Source organism: Anopheles darlingi, chromosome 2 (assembly GCF_943734745.1).
Source record: "Anopheles darlingi chromosome 2, idAnoDarlMG_H_01, whole genome shotgun sequence".
Taxonomy (NCBI): domain Eukaryota; kingdom Metazoa; phylum Arthropoda; class Insecta; order Diptera; family Culicidae; genus Anopheles; species Anopheles darlingi.
This window is the reverse complement of record NC_064874.1, coordinates 3340001-3355000: the sequence shown is the minus strand read 5'-3', so window position 1 is coordinate 3355000 and position 15000 is coordinate 3340001. Positions and strand designations below refer to the sequence as shown.

The following is a 15000-nucleotide window of genomic DNA, read 5'->3' as shown; positions in this document are numbered from 1 at the left end:
ACGATCTTTCGACATCTTCCATGGCGTGCGCAGCCTTGTTGCTCACCGTTTCGCCATCCATCAACAGCGAAAAGTGGACAGCCCACAAGACGCAGCCCACAAGAGATGCACACACACACGCGCACAAGCCCCTGGAGGTGGACTCCAAGCAGAAACCAAATGAAAAGCTCATCCATAAACGACATCCATCTTGAATGCGGTTGTGAGTAGTCGGAGCGGCCATTTTAAACTCCACCACCACCACCGCTGTGCACACAAAAGGTGGAGAGATGGAGAGGTGGAGAGACCGAGATTTATCGATCAATTTAACATTGAACAGGGCTCTAATCGCTTTTATAGTTTTCGGTCTTTCCGAGTGCTTCGGGTTTCGGTTTTCGGTCCTCGGTCCCCATTCCGATCCTTTTGCGATTTATCTCTCGATAATGCAAAATTAATTGCACCCGATAAGATGGTGGAATGGGCGGAGGACGGTAAAGGACGCAATGAAGAGAGATCTGCATGCAAAAAAGGACACCGCACCGGACACCCTTCGAACTCACACAACGTGGAAAGGGGTTTTCTGGTAATTGCCGGAAAAATCTAAAACCACGACGACGACGACGAAAACCCGGACCCCAAGCCAAGGTCACACTTGCCGGTGGCCTCATCCTCCTTAACTGGAATATGGATTTGCGACTATTTATCGTAAACTTTCGGCACACTCGGTCCTCTGTGCTTCCGGATGGAAGCCAAAATGAAGACATCTTCTCATACTACCCGATTCCGGGTCTGTGTTCCCAGTAAATAAAAGTTATTCTTTCGAAGCCAGGAATACCGGGGGCCCTTTCCTGTACGAGAGGAAGGTAATTTGAAGCTTGCTGAAGGGTCAGAGCATCAGACATACTGTTGCATGTTGCAGGGAAGGGAGGGGTCAAGGATCAAATAGTAACGGGGACGAGACGGAACCGGTTAAATGGTCGACGACTACGACGACGCTCATCCTTTGCCGATGAGCAAGTGTCATCCTGTCGGCCAGGACACCAACTTTGTGCGAACACTTTGTGTCCCTCCAACGTCAGTGGAGAATGACACTGTTCCTGTTGCCATCTACGGCGTGGTTGACGGCGTGTAGAGGTCAACCTGTCACAACCCTCATCTCATCTCGTTGCATATGTTGTTGCCATATCGTGCAACAGCGCACCAATAATGTTGTGCATCCCTTTTTCCAACCGTTTGCTGCAACAAAACCGGAATAGAGAGAGAGAGGGAAGAGAGCAAAAATGGCCACGTAAATTATTAAAATTTTCCCCAAAAATTCGCCCTCCTAGGATTAAACCCGGATCCGTATTTGGTGATCAAACGAATTTTGCGGCTCAATGAGTTCGAAATTGAAAAACTGAACGGATTTTTATTGGATTCGGCATCACCGGTTGTGCCTTTGCCAGAAATCCTTTGATTTTTTGGCAATAATTTCGGATAAATAATATTACAAAAAAGACCCCATTCGAAGGGTTTGAGGGATGCAAAAGTGCATTTATTACAAAAGAGCAGCTCGCAGCATGAAATGCATTTGTTCGCTGCGCTGTTGCTCTGCTGCTGTTGCAACCAGAATTAAATCTTCCGTTAAACACCACAATTCCGCCGAAGAGACGAAAGAAAGCCAAGGACCATAGGTCCTATACCCGGTCGGGTTCTACCTCGTCTCGACGTGGCATTGCGTGGGACAGGCAGACACTCCCCCCCGTGCCACCGCCTGTTGTTGTGGCTAATTATTGTAAATAATGAAAACGAAAGTGACTGGAACGGGGAACGACTCGCGACTTGCGACTCGCGACGCGATATAAAACCCGGGACGATCCTTTTGCGATCATCCGCGACATCTACCGCGTGAGTTACGATCACGGTTCGGGGGGCGTTCTGTGATGTGTTGTGTGAACCGCATTAGTGCGGTCTAAAATCGGTCCTCGACGACGGCCCCGCAAAAGATGAAAAGCGCAGCCGCCGAGCATCGTTAATCGGTCGGACAGTGGACCCCCGCGGGACAACTGCGACTCTGAAAACATTGTTTTTATAATTTATTGATCATCCACGGACACTCGCACGTGTGTGTGTGCGTGTGTCGAGGCCGAGGAGGATTGCAAGAAAATGGGAAAATAATTGATTATGCCTATCTGTATTATTGTCAGCCGGGCCGACCATATCGTGTCGTTTGTGGTCCACGTCCCCGTCCACGGCGTTCACACGTTAACGATCTGGCCTATTTTTAAACATTTTAAATCCACAAATAATCACCAAAACCACGCACCGCGCGCGAGAGCATTGTGTGTGCGTTCGCGCGAAATATACGCGATGCGATGAACCCACTACTGCTCTTCGCAAGGCCCCGAAACGAAAGGGGGGGCCATAAATCGATGAAGAAAGGCCCCCGCTTTCCACCACCACCAAGTGAGGTCACGTCACGATCGATTACAATTCGAAATCGCGGCGCACAGGCCTCCCGGGGCAGAGTTTTGTTTGTTGTTTGCCTTCGCGCAGGAAATCAAAAATAGTTTTTAACAATTCCCCTTTCATTCCCCATTCCTGACCCTGTTGTTGTCCCTCCTTTTGATTGATTTCCGCTCAAAGTTCCTCGACAACAACCTCAATTCCGGTGCTGTTGGAAATCGAAGAATCGAGAATCGAGAATCGAGAGCAGCGTTCAATGTTCTGACGTTGAATGAGCTGCTGTCGTCTGCTGCAGCTCGCTTCAAAGGCCATCAAACACCGACCGTAAGACGTCGTCGAGCGATGGCCGCCAAGTTGCGAAATCCTGTCGATCGTCGTTTCTTTGTTGAAGAGAATTGGGAGTCACGTCGCGTCCTTTCACGCCCCCCCCCCCCCGGGGCCCCGAGGAAATCGATAATGCGACTAGGGTATGCCAAGACAGACCTAGGACCGGACCGGACCAGAGGGACCCGTGCCAAGGAGTAGCAAATGCGAAACATCATCATTGTTGCCCTCGATTTGGCCACCACAAACACACACACACGCATTAGATCCAAATGTCACATCATCGGACCATCGGCCAGCGGCTTTCACAACAATTCCCGTTCGAAGGTGGATCTCGCTCACGGGTTTTGGCCACCTGCCACTTGGACGAGGAAAATGGGGAAAGGGAAAAGACGAAGAAGAAGGATTAGTAGGGTGTCGCAACCCTATGATGGGCCCCCTCTCCCGCTAGTGGCAGTAAATAAAGGGAAAAAGATATTTCATTTTATTGCCCCAAACACACACACAGAGGAGCGACGAAGATTCGAAGATTAGAGATTAGAGGCGCAACGGCGACAACGGTACGATGCGGATGCCAGGATGTCGTCGATGCGCTTAAATATAGCAGCGCGATGGCGCGTCGGTAGACTTAGTGCTCACTTAGTCAGCCAAAGGGGCGAGTGAGTGAGTGAATAGGGGCCAGGAATGTATTAATTAATGTTTAATTATTCTCATGCGCCACCGACCCTCGCGAAAAGATCGCGAAAGAGGACCTTCCCGAGCGAGAGGTAAGGGATCGCGAATTGGCGTGCGACACACTCTCTCTCTTTCTCTCTCTCTCTTGGTGATGAAGTATTTTAATTAATTAAATGAAATCGCTTTACTATTTTCTATACGTGTGTGAATGCACTAATGCACGTGCATCGCATTCGCGCACCAGCTGCAGTTTTCCGTTGATAAAATATCGCGAGGAAAGTTTTCCCTTTTTTTGCAAGAAAATTTCCTTCCACCTCCTCAAGAACACCCTGTTACCTGGTGCCTGGAGCCTACGGTGCAGCTTCTTGGTCATCGCGAGCTGCAACTAATTAAAAACTTTCATTTCCACCTTTCGCGCACACAACGCTACAAAAAACGTCTTAAATCTTTCGTTCGATTCCGCTCCGGAAGCAGCGGAAGTTCCTTTGGCCAACGTCAGCAACGCTCCGGTGCGCTCCGGCTGTGCTGTTTCCGGTTTGAGCAAATGTCAGCAGAAACAAGCGAAACAGGACCTGGAACCGAGGTCCTCGATGCAGGACGATTGCGATCGCTTTCCCGCGAACGTACACTACTACAAACCGCCAGCAGCAGCGCACAACAATTTGCATATTAATGTATGGTCTGCGCGCGTGTGTGTGTGTTTGAATGGGGAGGGGAACTATGAAGTCCAGTCCAGTGCACTACCACTGACCTCCTCGACAAGTTCCTCGGTTATTAATTTGTTTATTACACTCATTATGGTCGGGAAATTTATTCCCTTTTTCACGGAATGTCCTCGTATGTGAACGGGAAAGGAAACTCAACAACACAACAACACAAAAAATGGCATGACTTGGCCACCATGTGGCCACAAGACCTTTATGATTTACAACTATCGATATCCTGGAGGGGGCCTCTGGATGTAATTATGCTTTATGGCACTGCAGTACACCGAGCGGATTCCTGTTTCCGTTTTGGGCTTTCGGGCGGTCATCGCGCCCGCCGTTCGGCGGCACTTGACATTCGTCTTTCGTCTTTCGTTTGATCGGTGTGTGTGTCGTCGTGTGCGTCGTGCTTGAGTGGCATTAATCATCCAATCACGGTCTCTAGCAGCCATTCGTTGGCGACCTGCTGCTACACGTCAAAAGCAAACAATATCTAATTAGCAAAAGCCGGGTCCCCCCCTGGGCAGACCGATTCGTGACCTCGATTCCGAGACAGAGCACCATCAGTAGTAGCAGCACCAGCACAGCTTGGTTGTCGTCTTCGGGAAAGCTTTCACACCAGGCCGGGGTATCGATGTGATTAGTGTCCTTTTCGAGGGGGCTAAAGAGAGCTGAAAGAGTATTGCGTACAGACATGCAACACACACATACAGAGAACAAAGGATGGGGCCACTTGACTCGCCTCGACTCGATTCGTCGTGGACCATATTTCATTTCCATTTATTATTTTAAAAAAGGCCAAAGACCCCCACTCCCCGTAGATAACGACCCAGAGTGGAGCTTTACGATGTCAAGCAACGGAATCCAACGATCAAAACGCCACCAACGGGGCAGAGGGACAGGACAGAAACGGGGACACGGGGGTGTCCTTTCCGCTTTTCGGAAAATGCCTAATTGGGAGCATCACACCCCGAGCGGCCTGGCCTCTGCCTGGTGTGGTGCGTCAATCGAAATCGAAAAGGAGAAGGGAGCACCAAACAACACAAGAACATCCGCGAGGTCACACGCGAATTCTAATTAAGCGCAATCTGGTCCATACAAATACAGAGGAGACATTCTTAATCTTTGATCTGGTGGCAATGTTGACTCCTCCTGTGCGGGGAGTCCCTACCAAAAAAAGGAACCGAAGGAAATGTCGTGGAATGTGACCACAATGAAACGGTCACCTCTCCCTCCTCCGTTGTTCCTAGTCTCGTGCTCCAACAACGACGCACCGCAAAAACGACGACAACGACGGCGCAAGGCGGCGCAGTGATTCGTAACGGTGGCCCCGCGGAAAACACACGAGACATCACGACGTACGACGACGTACGACGACGACGACTGCGAACAGACGACATGCACAGGGGTACAGTAGTCGCGGTGAGACAAGCAGACAAGAAAATGGGTTATTTATAACGTTTGATACAAACTTTACACACTATAGATTTCAATGTAATGTTGCACAGGGCCTATGAGGCCCCATCCCTTTTCTTGATTCGATTCGCGCCACGTGCGTGTGTTTGTGCCGCGCAGAAAGCAACGTTAAATTGGCCACCTCGCGCCCAATAAACTAATATTATAAATATATTGTCACGAGAAGGGGAACCGAGAGCGCCGAGGTCTTCGCACACTTCGCAGCTGCAATGCAGACGATGCGACGAGATGCGATGCGATGCGTCGCATGATCGCATGATCGCGCGGTGACATTTCTTTGTTTTCTTATGCACGCACCAACACGCTGTGCAGCGCGTGCTGCCTCTGGCATTAATTAATTATTCGCGACGTATTTATAAATTCGATTTTCTGCTACAGAAGGGCTCAGAAGAGAGGAGCAGTAGATGGAGGAGAAAGGGGTTAATAACATTTCGATGACACACATGGACAGACAGACCCAAAGAGAGGACGCGATCGCGTTGTCGGGCGAATCGATCGACGAGCGAGAAAGTCGCGCGCGCCTTTCGCGTTCTGTGCGTCACGCAGTAATTAAAATCGAAAAATCATCGACCATCTCGGTGTCTCGGTGGCCATAAATCACGAATTATGGGGGTTCTGTCCCGGTACCGTCTTCAAGAACGGTGCGAACGCGAGCCGCGAGATCAAACGACGTCTCCTTTAGTCGAGCAGCGCTCGCTGGTCCTTAACGATAATTGATTACATGACATTTATCAATCACGGCGTCTCATAAGCCCCGGTCCCGGAAAGGAGCACAGAGAGAGAGCGATACGACGACCCTCTGTTTACACTTCAATAAACCCCTCCTCCAGCCAGCCAGCCGGCCTCTCTCTAGTGCTGTGCGAAAATCAAATAAAGCGCGCGAGGCGGCCTCCGAAATATTGAAAATATTTCATCAAAAAACCCCCCGAACGCCTCGGCGCGGTGACAATTTCGTCAATTTTGTGACCTCTTTCCACCGGGCGCGCGCACGCTCACTCCCCTCGGTTTCGAACGACGACATGCGACAGGAGTAGTGGCCACCCCTCCCCTGGCCCGCCACGACGCGGCCTATGCGCATAAATACGAAATAAATAACCTGCGTCCCGGGGGTGCCTGCGGTGTTGTGATCCTCCTGCTCCTACTCCCAAGGAGGGGTGAAGGAGTAGGGAAGGTAATAAACAACTGACATGTAGATTAGACCGCATTCTCCCTTTCCGCACCTTTTTTTGTTGGAACGAGATTAATAATAATATTCCCGTTTTTTTTGCGCGGAAAGAAGTGCTTACGACGGAGCAAGGATGTTGCGGAGTCTAAACGGCAGGAATGCTTTCACTGCTACGAGGAATTTCCTCGTGTTCGATGATGGGGAATCGGTTTCAATTCCGCGACGCGCCACCAAAAACGCCATAATCGGCACCCTCGTTTCGCTTGGAAGGTGAAAAGGAAGGATCTCTCTTCACAAAGAATCCATATTTATTTATGGCATGTCATGGTAGAGGGGAACTGGAACTCCACCGGGGTACTGCACTTCAGGCACTATTTGCATCGAAACAACCGTATCAATTCACGCACCGACAAGACGATAACAACGCAGCACCGCGGCCGTTTGACTGACCTTGTCTCAGACGAATTCATCCGATCATCGCAACATCGACAACGCCTTCCGAAAAAGTGAATTAATTAGCTCAAGAACTGTCCGGGTGTCTTCGAAGGAGAGGGGGTGGGCACACAATCGACCTCCTTCTCTTCTCCTTTGCCATTTGGGGCCAAGCGGCTTGTAAAACGGAAAACCCGCGATTCCTCGCGATGAAACGAACACGATTGTGCTCTCGCCACGTTCTACGATCGATCGGTGGGGGGTTGGGTGGGCTGCATAAATTATACCCCCCCCCCAGCCACCCACTCTACGAAGGATCTTCCCCTCCTCCCAGTAACGTCAGCATCGTTCGCTGCAAGATTATTTTTATTAGCCCGGTCGCGGAGGGTATTAGTTATTCAATTATCGTGAACTCGTGGCAAGTGTCGGCATTTCTTTTCGACATTCCTGACCGAGCTCACCCGAGTGGATGGATCAGTTCCGGATCCGCAGCGGGCGTTAAATTGGATGGATTAGATGTGGTCTCCATTCCTTCGCGCGAAAGTAAATTAGAAATGAAAGAAGCGAGCGAGAGAGAGGCCAATTGAACGGCGAGTCGTCCGCCGATTCCACCGTTTGCCGTTTTGCATTAATTACTGGCTGGCGACACAAACGCCACCCCACGCACGCCTCATTTGCACACATACAGGCATAAGCGATCATCGGTTTGGACGGATCGGACGTGTAGTCGCGGAATGTTGTGTCCTGACGCGGCTGCAGCAGCAAATCGCTTTTAATTATTACAAAATTTCAAATCATTTCATCACCTCGCCCCCGGGCCCGGGGATCATCATCGTAATCATCATCATCCTGCTGCTCTCCTCTCGTCGTCAGCCAGTCAGGGGGGGCGGGTGATTTGGACGCAGATTTTATTGCAGTAGTAGAAGCAGCTGTCCGCTCAGCAGCAGCAGTAGCAGCGCCAGGATCTGGTCATAAAAATAATTTAGTAATAATGTGACGAAGAGACAGATGCCCGCTGCTGGATGCTGGATGGTGGAGTAGTGGCTAGTGCCTCCGTTCGTAAAACTTAATGAAGTGTCAATTCAGAATGATCACTGCATGGCGCACGAGGAGAGGTCACGAGAGGGCTTGTAAAATGCAAAATGTATAAATATCAATCCCCATGATGCGTGCACGGATGCACTACTGCAGTGCAAGTGGTCCGGAACGAAGCCGAAGCCCTACTGGAGAGAGGGCCACGGGCCACGGGCGACGTGGGACGTATCATTAAGCGCCAGCCCTCAATTGGCTGTCGAGTCGAGTCGAGTTCACGGTTCCGATTCCGCTGCTGCTTTTCCGCCAAATGAAAAACACTTTCCAGCGCGAACTCGCTAATAAGAGGTGCAGTGGTGAGCATCCTTTCGCGAGACACGTGCCACCACCCCCTTGTGGGTCCGGTGCATCATCGCGAGCGTCATTGAACCCTGATTCGCGCACACATTTCATAATTATTTCCCTTCCGCGCAATACCTCATCGACCCCGAAAAAAAACAAGATTGAAAATCAAATAATGAATTGCCTCAAGGCCTTCGTCCATTTGCCATATTAATATCGAATAGATCTCATGCTGCTGCTGCCGGTGTTGTTGTCTTTCGTTCTCCGGATCCGGAATCTCCGCATCCTTCACCAACGTCCCCTCCTTTTTCCTAATGATTAGTGTACGCGTCAGCGCCCGAGGGAATTCTGGAAGAATACGCGGGGTGAATCATAATCAAAATGGAACCTCTCTTCGCTCCGAGGAGTTCTTTTTTCAATTGTTTGCCATTCCCCCTTCATCATCGTCGTCGTCGTCGTCGTCGTCATTTCAGTTTGTTTTTCCGACGAATTCATAATCAATCAAACACACTTGGCTTCCGAGAAAAGCGACGGAGCGGTCCCCGATCGGACCGGAGAAAATGACATCTTCCGGTTTTCGGTGGCGCCATTGGAAGCTTCCGTTTAATGACAGACCACGGACCGGCGGGGACTGCCGATTTGCGTGCCTGGCGTGTTGGCTAATTATACTCTCTCTTTCTCTCTATCGCGCTCGCGTGCACTAATGACTAATTTGATGGTGGCACCGCCCCGGGGGCGTCTGATTGATTCCTCGAAACCAACCGCTTCCTCGCACTTTGTCCGTCTGTCTGTCTGTCCTCCCGAAGATCCCGAAAATCGTCGCCATCGGGATCGGGTTCGTGGAACCTCCTCGATCAAGGACACGGACACACTCGGCATATGGGAGGGAGAGGACGATCGTTAAGTTGATGATGGTTCGCGCTCGCTAACTCGATCTCGCCGACCATTCTCGCGCATGAAGCGCACGATGATGATGATGATGAGGATGAGGAACCGCACGAGTAAGACAAAACCGTTTTCGCAACGAAATCGACTTTTTACGGCGCTCGGTGATTTATAGGAATCCACTTTTATGATCCACTCTCCACTCGCAAACGACCACAGCAGCAACGATCCCTGGTACTAGGTTGTTGTTGTTGGTCACGCACGAGCACGACAACCACGACGACGACGACGAAAATAACCGGACACAATATACATCCATCCCCATCAGTCTGACCTCTACCGCGGTGACTTCCAATCCCACTCACACACAGTTTGTGGATCTGCTGTTTCTGTTGGTTCCAAACACCGCTCCCCGGTGCAAAATGGCGTCGATCTCATCGATAAAAATCAATATAAAACCACCAACCATAAGAAGAGATGCAGTTTTTTTCGCAACGACCACTGGTCGCGATTAAAATACCAATTAGTTCCGGACACACGGCCACAACGACGACGACGGCGTCCTGCTCGTTCTCAAGTCCCCCGTTTGCTTCAATCTTGCACTTCTCATCGTCTGCTTGGGGAAGCAAAGGAATCACCGAGGATCGTCGCCTTGGGCTTGATCGTCGGTCGGTCCAATCGGTGCACCGGGATCACTTTATGCTCTCTCTGTCTCTCTCCCTTTTTTCGTTTCATCATTTGATATAAATTTTATAAACAAAAAGAGCGACCGCGGCCCCAACGAAAGGCGCTGCGAAGAGGAGAAGCGAAGATATAGATTGAGACGACGCGATAAAGGGACCTCGACCAGGCAGGGGATGCCTTCGAGGGACACTCCAACAGCCGCAGCAGCATCGGCAGCAATGATTTGATTCCTTCAAGGCCCCACGCCCATTGCGGACTCCATATGCTGGCTCGGACTGGCTGCTGTTGATGGCCTTCGAGTCCTTTTCTGTCCGGCCCTTTTCCTGCTGTCCGCGTCCGTCCGTGATGTGCGCATAAAATGTAGATTCACGAATGGGGGCCGCCCCGAGGGCGAGTAATGATGTTTTATGCGCTCTGCGCTGTTCGGTTGGTTGATGTCTGATATGGTGTGGAAGCGGTGTGGAGACTTGTAGCCATCGGCCCTGTTGGCTGTTCGATGACGCCCATCTTCTCGAATCTTCTCGTTCCCCTTCCCCCTGGGCTAGATGGTGCCCCATTGTCGCTGGTTGATATGACAGATGTATACTAATTGCAGGTGCAGAACCGGGAATGCCATCGTACGGACGACCGGACGGGGATCTCAGCGATGACCGGATCCATCACATACTCTCGGAGGCTTCGATGATGAAGCGCGGTCCCAATGGTGATCAACAATCGCAGGCGGCGCAACAACAGCAACATCAACAGCAACAAGCACACCATCAGCAGCATATGCGAGAGCAGATGCAGCTGCAGCAGCAGCAACTGCAGCAGTTGCATCTTAGCGGATTGGATGATTCGACGCAACATAGCGACAATGACTCCAAATCGCCGCACGGTCGTGACGTCCATTCGCCCTTCTCCAAAGACTATCTCAGTGGGCGCAGTGGAAGTGGCGGCGGTGGCAGCGTCGGTGGCAATGTGGTCGGTGGTCGTGGACCCAAGAAGTACGACACGGACGATATGCCACAGGACAAGATCTCGAAGATCTATCAGGAGGAGTTCTCCAAATTGATGCGCAGTCCGCGCGAGTTTCCAAAGTAAGTAGCTGCTCTGACTTCTGACTTCGAATCCTTCATTTTCTAATCGATCATCAACCGGATCCTTACCGATCACAGTCTGCTCTTTCCTCACATTCTCAGCGGTGGTGGTATGCCTCCGATGGATCGTCTTGCCGATGACAACATCCGGATGGCGCTCGAAGCGTACCATCGGGAGCTGGCGAAGCTGCAACAGAATGCGAGCGCCGGCATTCCCAGCTTACCGAACATGTCCAACCTTCCGAGCTTCCTTGCCCTTCAGCATCAGTACCAGCAGCAGCAGCAGCAGCAGCAACAGCAACAGCAACATCACCAATCGCCATCGCAGCAATCATCGCCAGCACCACCACAGCAGCCATTGACTCCATCATCACAGCAACAATCATCACAGCAGGCGGCGGCGGCGCCAGGAACCCAGCAACCGGGAGTTACCGGACTGAACGGTGGTTCTGCTCAGGACCTTTCGCTGCCAAAGGAGAAACAATCGAGTGGTGCCGGTTCGGTGAAGTTGAACGGTACGATTTCCGACACGGAATCCGATGCGGATCTGAGTCAGAAGGAGCTGGACGATAGTCTGAAGCACAGTGCGTTCAGTCTGGTCAAACCGAAGCCCTCGGAAGCGTCCGGGCTGTGTACACCGACGACGACGACCTCGTCGGCACCGAGCCCCATCAGCAACAGCATCCTGCCACCGACGATTGCCGGACCGACGGATGATTTCGTGTCCGCTAGTCCACTCCAGCGGATGGCATCGATCACGAACTCGCTGATTACGCAACCACCCGTTACACCCCATCACACGACCCAGCAGCGTCCCCTGAAAGCCATCCTGCCACCGATTACCCAGCAACAGTTTGACCTCTACAATAACCTCAACACCGAGGATATTGTGCGGCGTGTCAAGGAATCCCTCTCGCAGTACTCGATCAGCCAACGGTTGTTCGGTGAATCGGTGCTCGGTTTGTCGCAGGGTTCGGTCAGTGATCTGCTCGCTCGCCCGAAACCGTGGCACATGTTGACGCAGAAGGGTCGGGAACCGTTCATTCGCATGAAGATGTTCCTCGAGGATGAGAACGCCGTACACAAGCTAGTCGCCAGTCAGTACAAGATCGCACCGGAAAAGCTGATGCGTACCGGCAACTACAGCGGAACGCCACAGCTCCCGGCCATGCTCCAGAAGCAGATGCCACCGATGCCCAAGATGTTGAGCGATTCGATCAACAAACTGCAGCAGGATCAGAAGACGCTGCTCCAGCTACAGATCTCGCAGATGCAGCAACAGCTACCGCAGGCGCAGCAGGCCGCAGCTGCACAGCATCAGCATCAACTGGCGGCAGCGGCCGCGGCGGCTGCAGCAGCAGCAGCGGCAGCCCATCATGCCGCTCAGGTGCAGGAACAACAGCAACGTAGTCAGCAACAGCAGCAGCAGCCACAGTCGATGAGTACATCGCAACCATCGCCTCTCGGTATGAGTGGTGGTGGTTCCCAACGGCCACAACAACCATCCCCGCAGACCATGCTGCTAACTCCCCCTGGAATACCGCCACAGCATGCCATTGCACTGCAAAGTGGTGCGGCCACGGTAGGTCAGCAGCAGTCGGATAAGAAGCAACCGGGCATCATGATGCCAATCCATTCGCCGGGGCCGCAACAACACCGGGAACAGCATCCAACTCCGGGGCCACCAACGAACGAGCGACCGGTCAGTGCGGGGGGACCACCGGTACCGGGTCTCAATTCGATGCGCGGTTCAATGCATCAGCACATCTCACCGACGGTCTACGAGATGGCAGCGTTAACGCAGGACCTCGACACGCAGGTCATTACCACCAAAATCAAAGAGGCACTGTTGGCCAACAACATCGGTCAGAAGATCTTCGGTGAGGCCGTGCTCGGTCTCTCCCAGGGTTCCGTCTCGGAGCTACTCTCCAAACCGAAACCCTGGCACATGCTCAGCATTAAGGGCCGCGAACCGTTCATCCGGATGCAGCTTTGGCTCTCGGATGCCAACAACGTCGAACGGTTGCAGACGCTGAAGAACGAACGTCGCGAAGCCAGCAAACGTCGACGATCGACTGGACCAGGCGGTGCGCAGGATAACAGTTCCGATACCAGCAGTAACGATACATCGGAATTCTATCACTCCAACTCGCCCGGACCGGGTTCCGTCGGTTCGGGTGCATCAGCGGCCCCACCAAACAAAAAGCAACGTGTCCTGTTCTCCGAGGAGCAAAAGGAAGCACTCCGGCTAGCGTTCGCTCTCGATCCGTACCCGAACGTGCAGACGATCGAGTTTCTGGCCGGTGAGCTTGGCCTTTCGACGCGCACCATCACCAACTGGTTCCACAATCATCGGATGCGGCTGAAGCAGCAGGTCCCCCACGGCCAACCCTCGGAACCGATTCCATCGCGCGAAAACCAATCCGGTGCACCGTTCGATCCGGTCCAGTTCCGGGTGTTGCTGAGCCAGCGGTTGATGGAGTTGCAGAAGGAACGGTTAGGCTTGTCCGGTATGCCGCTCCCCTATCCGCCTTACTTTGCTGCGGCCGCTGCAGCCGCCAATCCCACCAATCTGGCCGCGTTGATCGCGGGACGGGCTGGCTTTCTACCGGGTGAAGCCGATCTGGCCGCACTGAACAAGGCCGTCAGTGAGCAAATGTCGGGGTTGGATCTTTCGATGCCCTCGAACCTGAAACGGGAAGGGGATGACGATTACGAGGAGGATGCCGATCACGATGAGGAAGGTGGTAGCCATATGAGCGACTCCGAGTCGATGGATGGTAGCAAAGGACGAGGATCGAGTCATGATCAGGATGAGCATGACTACAAGACCGGCGGCGGTGTTGGTGGTGGTGGCGGTGGCATCGGTGTTCCTGGTACACCGCTTTCCCTGGCCAGTCTGCAGGCGATGTCACGCATCAGTCGCCGCAAACCGGCCGCCCCTCAGTGGGTCAATCCGGATTGGCAGGATGGTCAAGGTCAGGACAAGAGTGGCAAGAACATTCCTCCGATCGGCGGTGGTGTTGGTGTTGGTAAGCCGTCGGATGCGGCCGATGCCATCATTAATGGTGTCTGTGTACTGCAGCCACCGGATGGTGTGCCATCGGTGCAGCAACGATTTGCTGCGGCGATGGCCGCGGCAGCAGCAGCCGCCGTTGCAGCGGCCAACAACAGCGTGCCAACGGGCGTCGGTCCGTCGTCGGTTCATCATCTCGTCGGTGCCGACGATGCGATGCCGAGTGACGATGAAGGCGATGGTGACGGTGATTGCGGTGATGATGCCAAATCCAACTCCTCCTCCAAACACCACGATCTAGAGGATCATCATCGAGGATCTTCCGTCGATCGTGGTACTGGATCACCGGCACACCGTGGCGATCAGCCCGGACATCCGGATTCCGGCGATCTACTGGAGCAGCAGGTGAGCAGCAAGCAGCAGCAGGATAGCAATGGTAGCCGATCGGCTGCGGCCAGTCCGGTGGCTAGTGAGGGCAGTCAGGTGGCCGTTAAAAAGGAGATCGTCGAGGATAATGGTGGTGATCGGTGGGAGTACTGAGCGCACTGAGGCGTCAAGGAAGCTTAGAGGTTAGGGGCGCTAAAGTGGCGTGGTTTTAAACCGCACCCCAAAGAGAGATAGAGAGAGGCCACAGGGTGATCTTCAAATCAGTGCAATCAAAAAAAAAACTCGAAATGACCGAACCCCTCTCCCGCCCCGCCCCAAAACAAACACCCAAATTCAATTCCAGAACAGCGAACAGCGGCCTATGTGATGTGTTCT

At 52.6% G+C, this 15000-nt stretch overlaps 1 protein-coding gene across 4 annotated transcripts in view; it reads left to right on the top strand.

Annotated features, from left to right (window-relative positions):
- Window positions 1–15000, top strand: part of LOC125952115 (homeobox protein cut) — a 158272-nt gene that overhangs the window by 139431 nt on the left and 3841 nt on the right. For 3 of the 4 annotated variants that reach the window (XM_049681391.1, XM_049681394.1, XM_049681393.1), the window contains 2 exons: window positions 10739–11222; window positions 11301–15000. The exon at window positions 11301–15000 is cut by the window's right edge and continues 3841 nt beyond it. In XM_049681391.1, the coding sequence (XP_049537348.1) occupies window positions 10739–11222; window positions 11301–14778 (3962 nt within the window). In that variant the 3' untranslated portion in view covers window positions 14779–15000. The remainder of the gene's footprint in view (window positions 1–10738; window positions 11223–11300) is intronic. The other variant, XM_049681392.1, reaches the window with a different exon arrangement.